General features: G+C 48.6%; 1 protein-coding gene across 1 annotated transcript in view; it reads left to right on the forward strand.

The window, feature by feature from the left end:
* LOC134984222 (zinc finger protein ZFP2-like) overlaps positions 1–14,867 on the forward strand; it is a 67,991-nt gene that overhangs the window by 30,672 nt on the left and 22,452 nt on the right. Inside the window, exons 2-5 of the mRNA XM_063949853.1 lie at positions 121–302; positions 1,364–1,526; positions 1,603–1,700; positions 1,871–2,606. Of these exons, the coding sequence (XP_063805923.1) occupies positions 171–302; positions 1,364–1,526; positions 1,603–1,700; positions 1,871–2,606 (1,129 nt within the window). The 5' untranslated portion in view covers positions 121–170. The remainder of the gene's footprint in view (positions 1–120; positions 303–1,363; positions 1,527–1,602; positions 1,701–1,870; positions 2,607–14,867) is intronic.

Genomic DNA, 14,867 nt, shown 5'->3' on the forward strand with positions numbered 1-14,867 from the left:
TGTCACAGTGACATAACTTATATCAATAGTAATAATACAGGGTCGTGACTGGGGAGGTGAGGGGATATGGGAGTATTTACAGTGATATTGATGTCTCCCCCATTTTGCTGGGTTACACAGTAGTGAAGAAGACATCTGGTGAGTGTGAGACACCCAACAGCCATCCTCGAATGTCAGGTGGACTAAGCAGGACCCACGGCCCCATCACGGTGCCTCCACCTCACTCACTGATACATGAGAGACACAGTGACCAGCAGATCCTGGAATTCACCAACAAGATCATTCAGCTGCTGACTGGAGAGGTGACTGCTGGGAATGGGGCATTATACAGTAACACCAGGGGACGTGTCTGGGTGATGACTGGAGAGGTGACTGCTGGGAATGGGACATTATACAGTAACACCAGGGGATGTGTCTGAGTGATGACTGGAGTAGTGACTTTTGGGAATGGGGCATTATACAGTAACACCGGGGGATGTGTCTGGGTGATGACTGGAGAGGTGACTGCAGGGAATGGGGCACTATACAGTACCACCAGGGGATGTGTCTGGGTGATGACTGGAGAAGTGACTGCTGGGAATGGGACATTATACAGTAACACCAGGGGATGTGTCTGGGTGATGACTGGAGAAGTGACTGCTGGGAATGGGACATTATACAGTAACACCAGGGGATGTGTCTGGGTGATGACTGGAGAAGTGACTGCTGGGAATGGGGCATTATACAGTACCACCAGGGAATGTGTATGGGTGATGACTTGGGAGGTGACTGCTGGGAATGGGGCATTATACAGTAACACCGGGGGCCGTGTCTGGGGGATGACTGGAGAGGTGACTGCTGGGAATGGGGCATTATACAGTAGCACCAAGGGACGTGTCTGGGTGATGACTGCACAGGTGACTGCTGGGAATGGGACATTATACAGTCAGTAACACCAGGGGATGTGTCTGGGTGATGACTGGAGAAGTGACTGCTGGGAATGGGGCATTATACAGTACCACCAGGGAATGTGTATGGGTGATTACTTGGGAGGTGGCTGCTGGGAATGGGGCATTATACAGTAGCACCAAGGGACGTGTCTGGGTGATGACTGGAGAGGTGACTGCTGGGAATGGTACATTATACAGTAACACCAGGTGATGTGTTTGGGTGGTGACTACTGGCAATGGTACATTGTACAGTACCACCAGGGGATGTGTCTGAGTGATGACTGGAGAGGTGACTGCTGGGAATGGGACATTATACAGTAACACCAGGGGACGTGTCTGGGTGATGACTGGAGAGGTAACTGCTGGGAATGGGGCATTATACAGTAACACCAGGGGATGTGCCTGGGTGATGACTGTATCACTGTGTGTTTCAGGTTCCTATAAGGTGTCAGGATGTTACTGTCTATGTCTCCATGCAGGAGGGGGAGTATATAGAGGAACACAGGGGTCTGTACAAGGACGTGATGATGGAGAATCACCGGCCCCTCACATCACTGGGTAAAAGGAGACTGTCATGTATTGTACAGGGGAGAGCAGGTATGGGGGCCCCTATATACACTCATCTGATAATCACATATATACACTGTACTCAGTCACTGTGTGTCTCCTACAGATGGGCCCAGTAACAGAGATACCCCAGAGAGATGTCCCCGTCCTCTGTATTCCCAGGACTGTACAGAGGAGAATCACAGGACCCCACAGGAGGATCAGGTAGGTGGGATTTAGGGTCTCCCCAATATACCAAAGTGACTGTCACTGTATGATCTGTAGAGAAGCTGTGTGTCTTATACACTGATATTATGCTGTTTCACCTCAGTTTAATTAGACTGTATGCAAATGTCATTATAGTGTTGTATGTTTGTTTTTTGGTGTTTTTTTAGGTAGAACATCTGTCTGATATAAAGGAAGAAGATATAGGCGGAGAAGAAGAGACGTATGTGACTGATATAAAGGCAGAAGATACAGAGGGAGAAGAAGAGACGTATGTGACTGATATAAAGGCAGAAGATATAGAGGGAGAAGAAGAGACGTATGTGACTGATATGAAGGCAGAAGATATAGAGGGAGAAAAAGAGACGTATGTGTCTGATATAAAGGCAGAAGATATAGAGGGAGAAGAAGAGACGTATGTGACTGATATAAAGGCAGAAGATACAGAGGGAGAAGTAGAGACGTATGTGACTGATATAAAGGCAGAAGATATAGAGGGAGAAGAAGAGACGTATGTGACTGATATAAAGGCAGAAGATACAGAGGGAGAAGAAGAGACGTATGTGATTGATATGAAGGCAGAAGATATAGAGGGAGAAGAAGAGACGTATGTGACTGATATAAAGGCAGAAGATACAGAGGGAGAAAAAGAGACGTATGTGTCTGATATAAAGGCAGAAGATATAGAGGGAGAAGAAGAGACGTATGTGACTGATATAAAGGCAGAAGATATAGAGGGAGAAGAAGAGACGTATGTGACTGATATAAAGGCAGAAGATACAGAGGGAGAAGAAGAGACGTATGTGACTGATATGAAGGCAGAAGATATAGAGGGAGAAGAAGAGACGTATGTGAGGGGTGATCAGCAGTGTAAGGAGGAGGAAATCCCTACAGATATCAGCACAGGTGAGTAATAAACACTTATTACAGAAAAGAGTCACATATTCTCCTTCCTCAGTCACTACAGCAATCTCTTATACTACACCCTCCTCTGTCAGTACAAACTAATGCTGAATATTTATTTCTCTATCGTCCTAGTGGATGCTGGGGTTCCTGAAAGGACCATGGGGAATAGCGGCTCCGCAGGAGACAGGGCACAAAAGTAAAGCTTTTCCAGATCAGGTGGTGTGCACTGGCTCCTCCCCCTATGACCCTCCTCTAGACTCCAGTTAGATTTTTGTGCCCGGCCGAGAAGGGTGCAATCTGGGTGGCTCTCCTAAAGAGCTGCTTAGAAAAAGTTTAGCTTAGGTTTTTTATTTTACAGTGAGTCCTGCTGGCAACAGGATCACTGCAACGAGGGACTGAGGGGAGAAGAAGTGAACTCACCTGCGTGCAGGATGGATTGGCTTCTTGGCTACTGGACATCAGCTCCAGAGGGACGATCACAGGTACAGCCTGGATGGTCACCGGAGCCGCGCCGCCGGCCCCCTTGCAGATGCTGAAGTAAGAAGAGGTCCAGAATCGGCGGCTGAAGACTCTTGCAGTCTTCTAAAGGTAGCGCACAGCACTGCAGCTGTGCGCCATTTTCCCCTCAGCACACTTCACACGCAGTCACTGAGGGTGCAGGGCGCTGGGGGGGGGCGCTCTGGGAGGCAAATGTAAACATATATAAAGGCTAAAAATACCTCACATATAGCCCCCAGAGGCTATATGGAGATATTTAACCCCTGCCTGGATTCACTAAATAGCGGGAGACGAGCCCGCCGAAAAAGGGGCGGGGCCTATCTCCTCAGCACACGGCGCCATTTCCTCTCACAACTCCGCTGGTCAGGACGGCTCCCAGGTCTCTCCCCTGCACTGCACTACAGAAACAGGGTAAAACAGAGAGGGGGGGCAAATATAGTGGCAATATTTGATATATAAAGCAGCTATAAGGGAGCACTTATTATAAGGCTATCCCTGTCATATATAGCGCTTTTGGTGTGTGCTGGCAGACTCTCCCTCTGTCTCCCCAAAGGGCTAGTGGGTCCTGTCTTCGTTAAAGAGCATTCCCTGTGTGTCTGCTGTGTGTCGGTACGTGTGTGTCGACATGTATGAGGACGATATTGGTGTGGAGGCGGAGCAATTGCCAAATATGGGGATGTCACCTCCTAGGGGTCGACACCAGAATGGATGCCATTATTTGTGGAATTACGGGATAGCGTCAACTCGCTTAAGCAGTCGTTTGACGACATGAGGCGGCCGGACAATCAATTAGTGCCTGTCCAGGCGCCTCAAACACCGTCAGGGACTGTAAAACGCCCTTTGCCTCAGTCGGTCGACACAGACCCAGACACAGGCACTGATTCCAGTGGTGACGGTGACGAATCAACCGTATTTTCCAGTAGGGCCACACGTTATATGATTTTGGCAATGAAGGAGGCGTTACACTTAGCTGATACTACAGGTACCACTAAACAGGGTATTATGTGGGGTGTGAAAAAACTACCTATAGTTTTTCCTGAATCAGAAGAATTAAATGACGTGTGTGATGAAGCGTGGGTTGCCCCCGATAAAAAGGTGCTAATTTCAAAGAAGTTATTGGCATTATACCCTTTCCCGCCAGAGGTTAGGGCGCGCTGGGAAACACCTTCTAGGGTGGACAAGGCGCTCACACGCTTATCTAAACAAGTGGCGTTACCCTCTCCTGAGACGGCCGCACTTAAAGATCCAGCAGATAGGAGGCTGGAAAATATCCAAAAGAGTATATACACACATGCAGGTGTTATACTACGACCAGCTATAGCGACTGCCTGGATGTGCAGTGCTGGGGTAGTTTGGTCAGAGTCCCTGATCGAAAATATTGATACCCTGGATAGGGACAATATTTTACTGTCGTTAGAACAAATAAAGGATGCATTTCTTTATATGCGTGATGCACAGAGGGATATCTGCACACTGGCATCACGGGTAAGTGCTATGTCCATTTCGGCCAGAAGAGGTTTATGGACGCGACAGTGGACAGGCGATGCGGATTCAAAACGGCATATGGAAGTTTCGCCGTATAAAGGGGAGGAGTTATTTGGAGTCGGTCTATCAGATTTGGTGGCCACGGCTACAGCCGGGAAATCCACCTTTTTACCTCAAGTCACTCCCCAACAGAAAAAGACACCGACTTTTCAACCGCAGCCCTTTCGTTCCTTTAAAAATAAGAGAGCAAAGGGATATTCATATCTGCCACGAGGCAGAGGACGAGGGAAGAGACAGCAACAGGCAGCTCCTTCCCAGGAACAGAAGCCCTCCCCGGCTTCTACAAAAGCCTCAGCATGACGCTGGGGCTTCTCAAGCGGACTCGGGGGCGGTGGGCGGTCGTCTCAAAAATTACAGCGCGCAGTGGGCTCACTCGCAGGTAGATCCCTGGATCCTGCAGATAATATCTCAGGGGTACAGGTTGGAATTAGAGACAGATCCACCTCGCCGTTTCCTGAAGTCTGCTTTACCAACGTCCCCCTCCGAAAGGGAGACGGTTTTGGAAGCCATTCACAAGCTGTACTCTCAGCAGGTGATAGTCAAGGTACCTCTTCTACAACAAGGGAAGGGGTATTATTCCACTCTATTTGTGGTACCGAAGCCGGATGGCTCGGTAAGGCCTATTCTAAATCTGAAGTCCTTGAACCTGTACATAAAGAGGTTCAAGTTCAAGATGGAGTCACTCAGAGCAGTGATAGCGAACCTGGAAGAAGGGGATTTTATGGTATCCTTGGACATCAAGGATGCGTATCTCCACGTTCCGATTTACCCCTCACACCAGGGGTACCTCAGGTTCGTTGTACAAAACTGTCACTATCAGTTTCAGACGCTGCCGTTTGGTTTGTCCACGGCACCTCGGATCTTTACAAAGGTAATGGCCGAGATGATGATTCTTCTTCAAAGAAAAGGCGTATTAATTATCCCATACTTGGACGATCTCCTAATAAGGGCAAAGTCCAGAGAACAGCTAGAGATGGCATTAGCACTATCTCAAGAGGTGCTAAAACAGCACGGATGGATTCTGAATATTCCAAAATCCCAGTTAATGCCGACGACTCGTCTGCTGTTCCTGGGGATGATTCTGGACACGGTTCAGAAAAAGGTTTTTCTACCCGAAGAAAAAGCCAAGGAGTTATCCGACCTGGTCAGGAACCTCTTAAAACCAGGAAAGGTGTCTGTACATCAATACACAAGAGTCCTGGGAAAAATGGTGGCTTCTTACGAAGCAATTCCATTCGGCAGATTCCACGCAAGGATTTTCCAAAGGGATCTGTTGGACAAATGGTCAGGGTCGCATCTTCAGATGCACCTGCGGATAACCCTGTCGCCAAGGACAAGGGTATCTCTTTTGTGGTGGTTGCAGAGTGCTCATCTATTGGAGGGCCGCAGATTCGGCATACAGGATTGGATCCTGGTGACCACGGACGCCAGCCTCAGAGGCTGGGGAGCAGTCACCCAAGGAAGAAACTTCCAGGGTGTGTGGACGAGCCTGGAAAAGTCTCTTCACATAAACATTCTGGAACTAAGAGCAATCTACAATGCTCTAAGCCAGGCAGAACCTCTGCTTCAAGGAAAACCGGTGTTGATCCAGTCAGACAACATCACGGCAGTCGCCCATGTAAACAGACAGGGCGGTACAAGAAGCAGGAGTGCAATGGCAGAAGCTGCGAGGATTCTTCGCTGGGCGGAGAATCATGTGATAGCACTGTCAGCAGTGTTCATTCCGGGAGTGGACAACTGGGAAGCAGACTTCCTCAGCAGACACGACCTTCACCCGGGAGAGTGGGGACTTCATCCAGAAGTTTTCCACATGCTAGTAAACCATTGGGAAAGACCTATGGTGGACATGATGGCGTCTCGCCTCAACAAAAAACTGGACAGGTATTGCGCCAGGTCAAGAGATCCGCAGGCAATAGCTGTCGACGCGCTGGTAACACCTTGGGTGTACCAGTCGGTGTATGTGTTTCCTCCTCTGCCTCTCATACCAAAGGTATTGAGGATTATACGGCGAAGAGGAGTAAGAACGATACTAGTGGCGATCCGTGGCCTCTACCTCTGAGAAGGGACCTGCTGCAGCAGGGTCCCTGTCTATTTCAAGACTTACCGCGGCTGCGTTTGACGGCATGGCGGTTGAACGCCGGATCCTAAAGGGAAAAGGCATTCCGGAAGAAGTCATTCCTACTTTGATAAAAGCAAGAAAGGAAGTTACCGCGAAGCATTATCACCGCATTTGGCGGAAATATGTTGCGTGGTGCGAGGATCGGAGTGCTCCGACGGAGGAATTTCAACTGGGTCGATTCCTACATTTCCTGCAATCAGGATTGTCTATGGGTCTCAAATTGGGATCTATTAAGGTTCAAATTTCGGCCCTGTCAATATTCTTCCAAAAAGAATGGGCCTCAGTTCCTGAGGTCCAGACTTTTGTTAAAGGAGTACTGCATATACAGCCTCCTGTGGTGCCTCCGGTGGCACCGTGGGATCTAAATGTAGTTTTAGATTTCCTCAAATCCCATTGGTTTGAACCACTGAAAAAGGTGGATTTGAAATATCTCACATGGAAAGTGACCATGCTACTGGCCCTGGCTTCAGCCAGGAGAGTATCTGAACTGGCGGCTTTATCTTATAAAAGCCCTTATCTAATTTTCCATTCGGATAGGGCAGAACTGCGGACGCGTCCGCACTTCCTTCCTAAGGTGGTATCAGCGTTTCACCTGAACCAGCCTATTGTAGTGCCTGCGGCTACAAGCGACTTGGAGGATTCCAAGTTGTTGGACGTTGTCAGAGCTTTAAAAATATACATTTCAAGGACGGCTGGAGTCAGAAAATCTGATACGCTGTTTATTCTGTATGCACCCAACAAGTTGGGTGCTCCTGCTTCTAAGCAGTCGATTGCTCGTTGGATTTGTAGCACAATTCAACTTGCACATTCTGTGGCAGGCCTGCCACAGCCTAAATCTGTTAAGGCCCATTCCACAAGGAAGGTGGGCTCATCTTGGGCGGCTGCCCGAGGGGTCTCGGCATTACAACTCTGCCAAGCAGCTACGTGGTCGGGGGAAAACACGTTTGTAAAATTCTACAAATTTGATACCCTGGCAAAAGAGGACCTGGAGTTCTCTCATTCGGTGCTGCAGAGTCATCCGCACTCTCCCGCCCGTTTGGGAGCTTTGGTATAATCCCCATGGTCCTTTCAGGAACCCCAGCATCCACTAGGACGATAGAGAAAATAAGAATTTACTTACCGATAATTCTATTTCTCGTAGTCCGTAGTGGATGCTGGGCGCCCATCCCAAGTGCGGATTGTCTGCAATACTTGTACATAGTTATTGTTAACTAATTCGGGTTATTGTTTAGGGAGCCATCTTTCAGAGGCTCCTCTGTTATCATACTGTTAACTGGGTTTAGATCACAAGTTGTACGGTGTGATTGGTGTGGCTGGTATGAGTCTTACCGGGATTCAAAATCCTCCCTTATTGTGTACGCTCGTCCGGGCACAGTACCTAACTGGAGTCTGGAGGAGGGTCATAGGGGGAGGAGCCAGTGCACACCACCTGATCTGGAAAAGCTTCACTTTTGTGCCCTGTCTCCTGCGGAGCCGCTATTCCCCATGGTCCTTTCAGGAACCCCAGCATCCACTACGGACTCCGAGAAATAGAATTATCGGTAAGTAAATTCTTATTTTCTCTGACGTCCTAGTGGATGCTGGGGACTCCGTAAGGACCATGGGTAATAGACGGGCTCCGCAGGAGACTGGGCACTCTAAGAAAGATTTAGGACTACCTGGTGTGCACTGGCTCCTCCCCCTATGACCCTCCTCCAAGCCTCAGTTAGATTTCTGTGCCCGGCCGAGCTGGATGCACAATAGGGGCTCTACTGAGCTCCTAGGAAGAAAGTGTTTGTTAGGTTTTTTTATTTTCAGTGAGACCTGCTGGCAACAGGCTCACTGCATCGAGGGACTAAGGGGAGAAGAAGCGAACCTACCTAAGTGGTGGTAGCTTGGGCTTCTTAGGCTACTGGACACCATTAGCTCCAGAGGGATCGAACACAGGACCCGACCTCGTTGTCCATTCCTGGAGCCGCGCCACCGTCCCCCTTACAGAGCGAGAAGCAAGAAGGTGGTCCCTGTGATATATAGCGCTCTGGTGTGTGCTGGCATACTCTCCCTCTGTCTCCCCAAAGGGCTTTGTGGGGTCCTGTCCTCTGTAAGAGCATTTCCTGTGTGTCTGCTGGGTGTCGGTACTGCTGTGTCGACATGTATGAGGAGGAAAATGATATGGAGGTGGAGCAAATGCCTGTGAATGTGATGTCACCCCCTGAGGGATCGACACCTGTGTGGTTGGACTTATGGAAGGAATTGCGTGAAAGTGTCAACTCCTTGCACAAAAGGTTTGACGACATAGGACAGCCGGCTACTCAGCTTGTGCCTGTTCCAGCGTCTCAAATGTCATCAGGGGCTTTAAAACGCCCGCTACCTCAGGTGACAGATACAGACGTCGACACGGATACCGACTCCAGTGTCGACGATGATGAGACTAGTGTACCCTCCAATAGGTCCACCCGTTACATGATTGAGGCAATGAAAAATGTTTTACACATTTCTGATAATACCCCAGGTACCACAAAAAAGGGTATTATGTTTGGTGAGAAAAAACTACCAGTAGTTTTTCCTGCATCTGAAGAATTAAATGAGGTGTGTGAGGAAGCGTGGACTTCCCCAGATAAGAAATTGATCATTTCAAAACGGTTATTGGCAGCGTACCCTTTCCCGCTAGAGGATAGGTCACGTTGGGAAACACCCCCTAGGGTAGATAAAGCGCTGACACGCTTATCAAAGAAGGTGGCACTACCGTCTCCGGATACGGCCACCCTGAAGGAACCTGCTGATAGAAAGCAGGAAGCTACCCTAAAAGCTATATACACACACACGGGCATTATATTGCGACCAGCGATTGCATCAGCTTGGATGTGCAGTGCTGCTGCGGCTTGGTCAGATTCCCTGTCGGATAATATTGATAACATGGATAGGGACAATATTTTGCTGACGATTGAGCATATAAAAGATGCAGTCCTATACATGCGTGATGCACAGAGGGATATTTGCCGGCTGGCATCAAGAATAAGCGCTATGTCCATTGCCGCCAGAAGGGGGTTATGGACTCGGCAATGGTCTGGCGATGCCGACTCAAAGCGGCACATGGAGGTTTTACCCTATAAGGGGGTGAAACTGTTTGGGGATGGTCTTTCGGACCTCGTGTCCACAGCTACTGCTGGGAAATCGACCTTTTTGCCACAGGCTGCCCCACAGCAAAAGAAAGCACCGTATTATCAGGTACAGTCCTTTCGGCCACAAAAAGGCAAGAGGGCTAGAGGCTCATCCTTTCTGCCGAGAGGCAGAGGTAGAGGAAAAAAGCTGCAACACACAGCTAGTTCCCAAGAGCAGAAGTCCTCCCCTGCGTCCGGTAAGTCCACAGCATGACGCTGGGGCTGCTCAGGCGGACCCGGGTACGGTGGGGCCCGTCTCAGAAATTTCAGCGCACAGTGGGCTCTCTCACAGGTGGATCCCTGGGTCCTTCAGGTAGTACTTCGGGGTACAGGCTGGATTCGAGACGTGTCCCCCCCCCCCCCCCCCCCGCCGTTTCCTAAAATCTGCCTTACCGGCAACTTCCTCTGCCAGGGAGGCAGTGTTGGTGGCTATTCAAAAACTGTATTCACAACAAGTGATTGTCAAGGTACCCCTCCTTCAGCAAGGAAAGGGTTACTATTCCACAATGTTTGTGGTACCGAAACCGGACTGTTCGGTGAGACCCATCTTAAATCTAAAATCCTTGAACACTTATATCAAAAGGTTCAAGTTCAAGATGGAATCGCTCAGGGCGGTTATTGCGAGCCTGGACGAGGGGGATTACATGGTCTCCCTGGACATCAAGGATGCATACATGCATGTCCCCATTTACCCTCCTCACCAGGAGTACCTCAGATTTGTGGTACAGGACTGTCACTATCGGTTCCAGACGCTGCCGTTTGGGTTGTCCACGGCACCGAGGGTCTTTACCAAGGTAATGGCCGAAATGATGATTCTCTTTCGCAAGGCGGAAATATGTTGCTTGGTGTGAGGCCAAGAAGGCCCCAACGGAGGAATTTCAGCTGGGTCGATTCCTACATTTCCTGCAAGCAGGTGTGAATTTGGGCCTCAAATTGGGGTCTATTAAAGTCCAGATCTCGGCCCTGTCGATTTTCTTCCAGAAAGAACTGGCTTCACTGCCTGAAGTTCAGACCCTTGTCAAGGGAGTTCTGCATATTCAGCCTCCTTTTGTGCCCCCAGTGGCACCTTGGGATCTCAATGTGGTTTTGGAGTTTCTAAAATCACATTGATTTGAGCCACTTAAGACTGTGGATTTAAAATATCTCACGTGGAAAGTGGTTATGTTGTTGGCTCTGGCTTCTGCCAGACGTTTGTCAGAATTGGCGGCTTTGTCCTGTAAAAGCCCCTTTCTGATTTTCCATATGGATAGGGCAGAGTTGAGGACTCGTCCTCAGTTTCTCCCGAAGGTGGTCTCAGCTTTTCACTTGAACCAACCTATTGTGGTGCCTGCGGCTACAAGGGACTTGGAGGATTCCAAGTTACTGGACGTAGTCAGGGCCCTGAAACTTTATGTTTCCAGGACAGCTGGAGTGAGAAAAACTGACTCGCTGTTTATTCTCTATGTACCCAACAAGTTAGGTGCACCTGCTTCTAAGCAGACTATCGCACGCTGGATTTGTAGCACTATTCAGCTGGCGCATTCTGCGGTGGGATTACCGCAGCCTAAATCTGTAAAAGCCCATATCACAAGGAAGGTGGGCTCATCTTGGGCAGCTGCCCGAGGGGTCTCGGCTTTACAACTTTGCCGAGCTGCTACTTGGTCAGGGGCAAACACGTTTGCAAAATTCTATAAATTTGATACCCTGGCTGAGGAGGACCTGGAGTTCTCTCACTCGGTGCTGCAGAGTCATCCGCACTCTCCCGCCCGTTTGGGAGCTTTGGTATAATCCCCATGGTCCTTACGGAGTCCCCAGCATCCACTAGGACGTCAGAGAAAATAAGAATTTACTCACCGGTAATCCTATTTCTCGTAGTCCGTAGTGGATGCTGGGCGCCCATCCCAAGTGCGGAATGTCTGCAATACTTGTACATAGTTTTTGTTACACAAATCGGGTTGTTATTGCGAGCCATCTGTTCAGAGGCTCCATTGTTATCATACTGTTAACCGGGGTTCCTATCACGAGTTATATGGTGTGATTGGTGTGGCTGGTATGAGTCTTACCCGGGATTCAAAATCCTTCCTTATTGTGTTAGCTCTTCCGGGCACAGTGTCCTAACTGAGGCTTGGAGGAGGGTCATAGGGGGAGGAGCCAGTGCACACCAGGTAGTCCTAAATATTTCTTAGAGTGCCCAGTCTCCTGCGGAGCCCATCTATTCCCCATGGTCCTTACGGAGTCCCCAGCATCCAATACGGACTACGAGAAATAGAATTACCGGTGAGTAAATTCTTATTTTTTCCAGTGGGGAAGTCAGGAGCCATCAGCCCCTATTATACTCCTGCTCTCCCCCTCACATCATGTCACTGTGTTACCAGCCCAGAGATCTGACCAGTCTCCTCCCCACACTCTCTGGTATATCTCATACATCAGGAGCCATCAGCCCCTATTATACTCCTGCTCTCCTCCTCACATCATGTCACTGTGTGTTACCAGACCAGAGATCTGACCAGTCTCCTCCCCACACTCTCTGGTATATCTCATACATCAGGAGCCATCAGCCTCTATTATACTCCTTTTCTCCCCCTCACATCATGTCACTGTGTGGTACCTATGTTTTCTCCTGCAGGGTCCACAGTAGTATCCACAGGATATACATTGGGATATGAGGTATCGTCAGCGGATTGGCACCAATGATCAAAAGCTTTTCAGCCTCCCAGAATGCAACAGGCCAGTCTCCTGACTCGGACAATTCAGTTTTTTTGTTGGTGAGACAGGAGCCGGACCACGATCTTTAGGCTGCTGATTTTGACAGTCATAAGCTTGTTTAATTTATATTTGTAGTCTTAGGTTTTTTTGAGCGAGTTTTCTAAAAAGCGTCTTACACCCCACCTTAGAAAGAGTCGCTTCAACAACTACTTGCTGGGTCACGACAACGCTTACCCACGGGTACAGTGCTGTTCTGGCGGTCATCTGTGTAGGATGTACTAGCAAGTCCAGCTGACGTTACCAGGCTGTGGCCGAAGCACGGGAAGAAGGTAAGGCGTTAATTCTGCCTAACGGAGGAGACGTGAGATACAGACGCACTGTTTTCGGGATGGAGGCTACTGATTTGGCTGCCACCTCGGGTGCACCAGCGCTAGGCCACAGGGATCATAAGGCAGGCACAGGTTCAAATTGAACCCCGATGGGCTTCTTTTGCACAGACATTATCCAGTATTACTGAGCGGATAATGCCAGCTCGTATACCAGGGATAGGTTACCCTATTAACTCTTACATGCAACATTCCCCCTGGGTTTTATCACATCCAGTCCAGGAATCTGCAGTCTTTCAAGAAAAACTGGCTGAAAGGCATGTGGAAGGTAACATGAAACTACATTTTCACAGTCTGCATACAGAGACGAGGATGAAGGTCCCAGCTCTGTGGTTATACCTGAGCTAATTAGTGCTGTGAAAGCCATTCTACCCTTAGTGGAGGCAACAGAGCATTTGTTAAAATCCAAAGCTCCTGTGTTTAAACATCCTAAAACAGTCAGAACTGAGTTTCTGGGGTCAGAACAGCTGGCGGAGATTATGCAAGAGGCTTGGGTCACACCCAGTAAGAAGTTTAGAATTCCAAAGAAATGGAATTCTCATTATCCTCCTTCAGCTGGGGACTGTTTAAAAAGGGAGGTGGCTCCCAAAGTAGATATGCACGTCATTAGATTGGTGCGAAAATCTACATTACCTCTGCCTTCAACATCATTAAATTATGTTACTGAAAAATAGACGTTTTAAAAAAAAACATTCTCCTTGTCTGGGGCAATTGTAAGACCAGCCATGGCTTCAGCCTGGATGGCAATAGCAGTGGCAGCTTGGGCTGATGCATTGGAGGATGATCTCTCATTGGCATCTAGAGAGCAAAAATCCCATATTGCACATATTAAACAGACGGCTATGTTTATGGAAGAAGCAGCCTTGGACATGGATACTATTGCCTCTCAAGCATAAGCCTCAGCAGTAACAGCTCGGAGAGCAGTCTGGCTACGTACATGGAAGGCGGGCTCAGAGTCCAAGAAGGTTCTGTTGCCCTTTACTGGAGATATTCTTTTTGGTAAAGAATTTTGGAGTCGGAAGAAGACTCTTAAGAAAGTGAAGTTTCCTTCTACTTACAAGTCTAAACCTAATTTTTCGGTTCTTTCGGACCCAAGGAAAGGCGAAAGGAAAAGGTTACGGAAAACCGTCCCATTCAGACAAGTCTGCAAAGACTTAAAAGCACTGGGCTCCCAGAAGGACCCCAGGGTGGGAGGCAGACTTCATCATTTTGCACAGATCTGGCAGCAGTCCACCACAGATGCCTGGGTGCAAGAAGCGGTATCTCACGGTTATGCGTTTGCCTTCAAGAAACACTCTCCACAAAGGTTCTTTTGTACCAGCCCGTCTTCAGTAGAAACAAAGGCCAGGGCCTTACAAGAGGCAGTTCAGAGGTTGCTTCAGTCAGGAGGGATAATCCCAGTTCCTCCTGCTCAAGAAGGACAAGGTTTCTATTCAAAATTGTTTCTAGTTCAGAAGCCAAATGGGTCGTTCCGGCCCATACTCAATCTCAAGGTGCTGAACAAGTACATTTGGGTGCCTCCATTTCATATGGAGACTTTACGTTTGGTTCATTATTATGGCCAAGGAGCTGGAGGATTTTATGTTATCCTTGGATATTCCGGATGCTTACCTGCATGTTCCTATAGCACAGTCCTAACAGTTCTATCTCAGGTTTGCTATCCTCCAGCAACACTTTCAGTTTCAGGCCCTACCATTTGGAATGGCCGAGAGTGTTCACCAAAAATATGGTGGTAATGGCGACTTATCTCCGTCTACAGGGGATAAGGATTTTTCAATCCCACGACGATTTATTAATTCTGGTGCAATCTCAGGAATTGCTTCATTGTCATCTGCAACAGACAATAGCTTGTTTACAGAGACACGGTTGCTCATAACTTGAGCAACGT

Source organism: Pseudophryne corroboree (assembly GCF_028390025.1).
Source record: "Pseudophryne corroboree isolate aPseCor3 chromosome 3 unlocalized genomic scaffold, aPseCor3.hap2 SUPER_3_unloc_40, whole genome shotgun sequence".
Lineage (NCBI taxonomy): Eukaryota > Metazoa > Chordata > Amphibia > Anura > Myobatrachidae > Pseudophryne > Pseudophryne corroboree.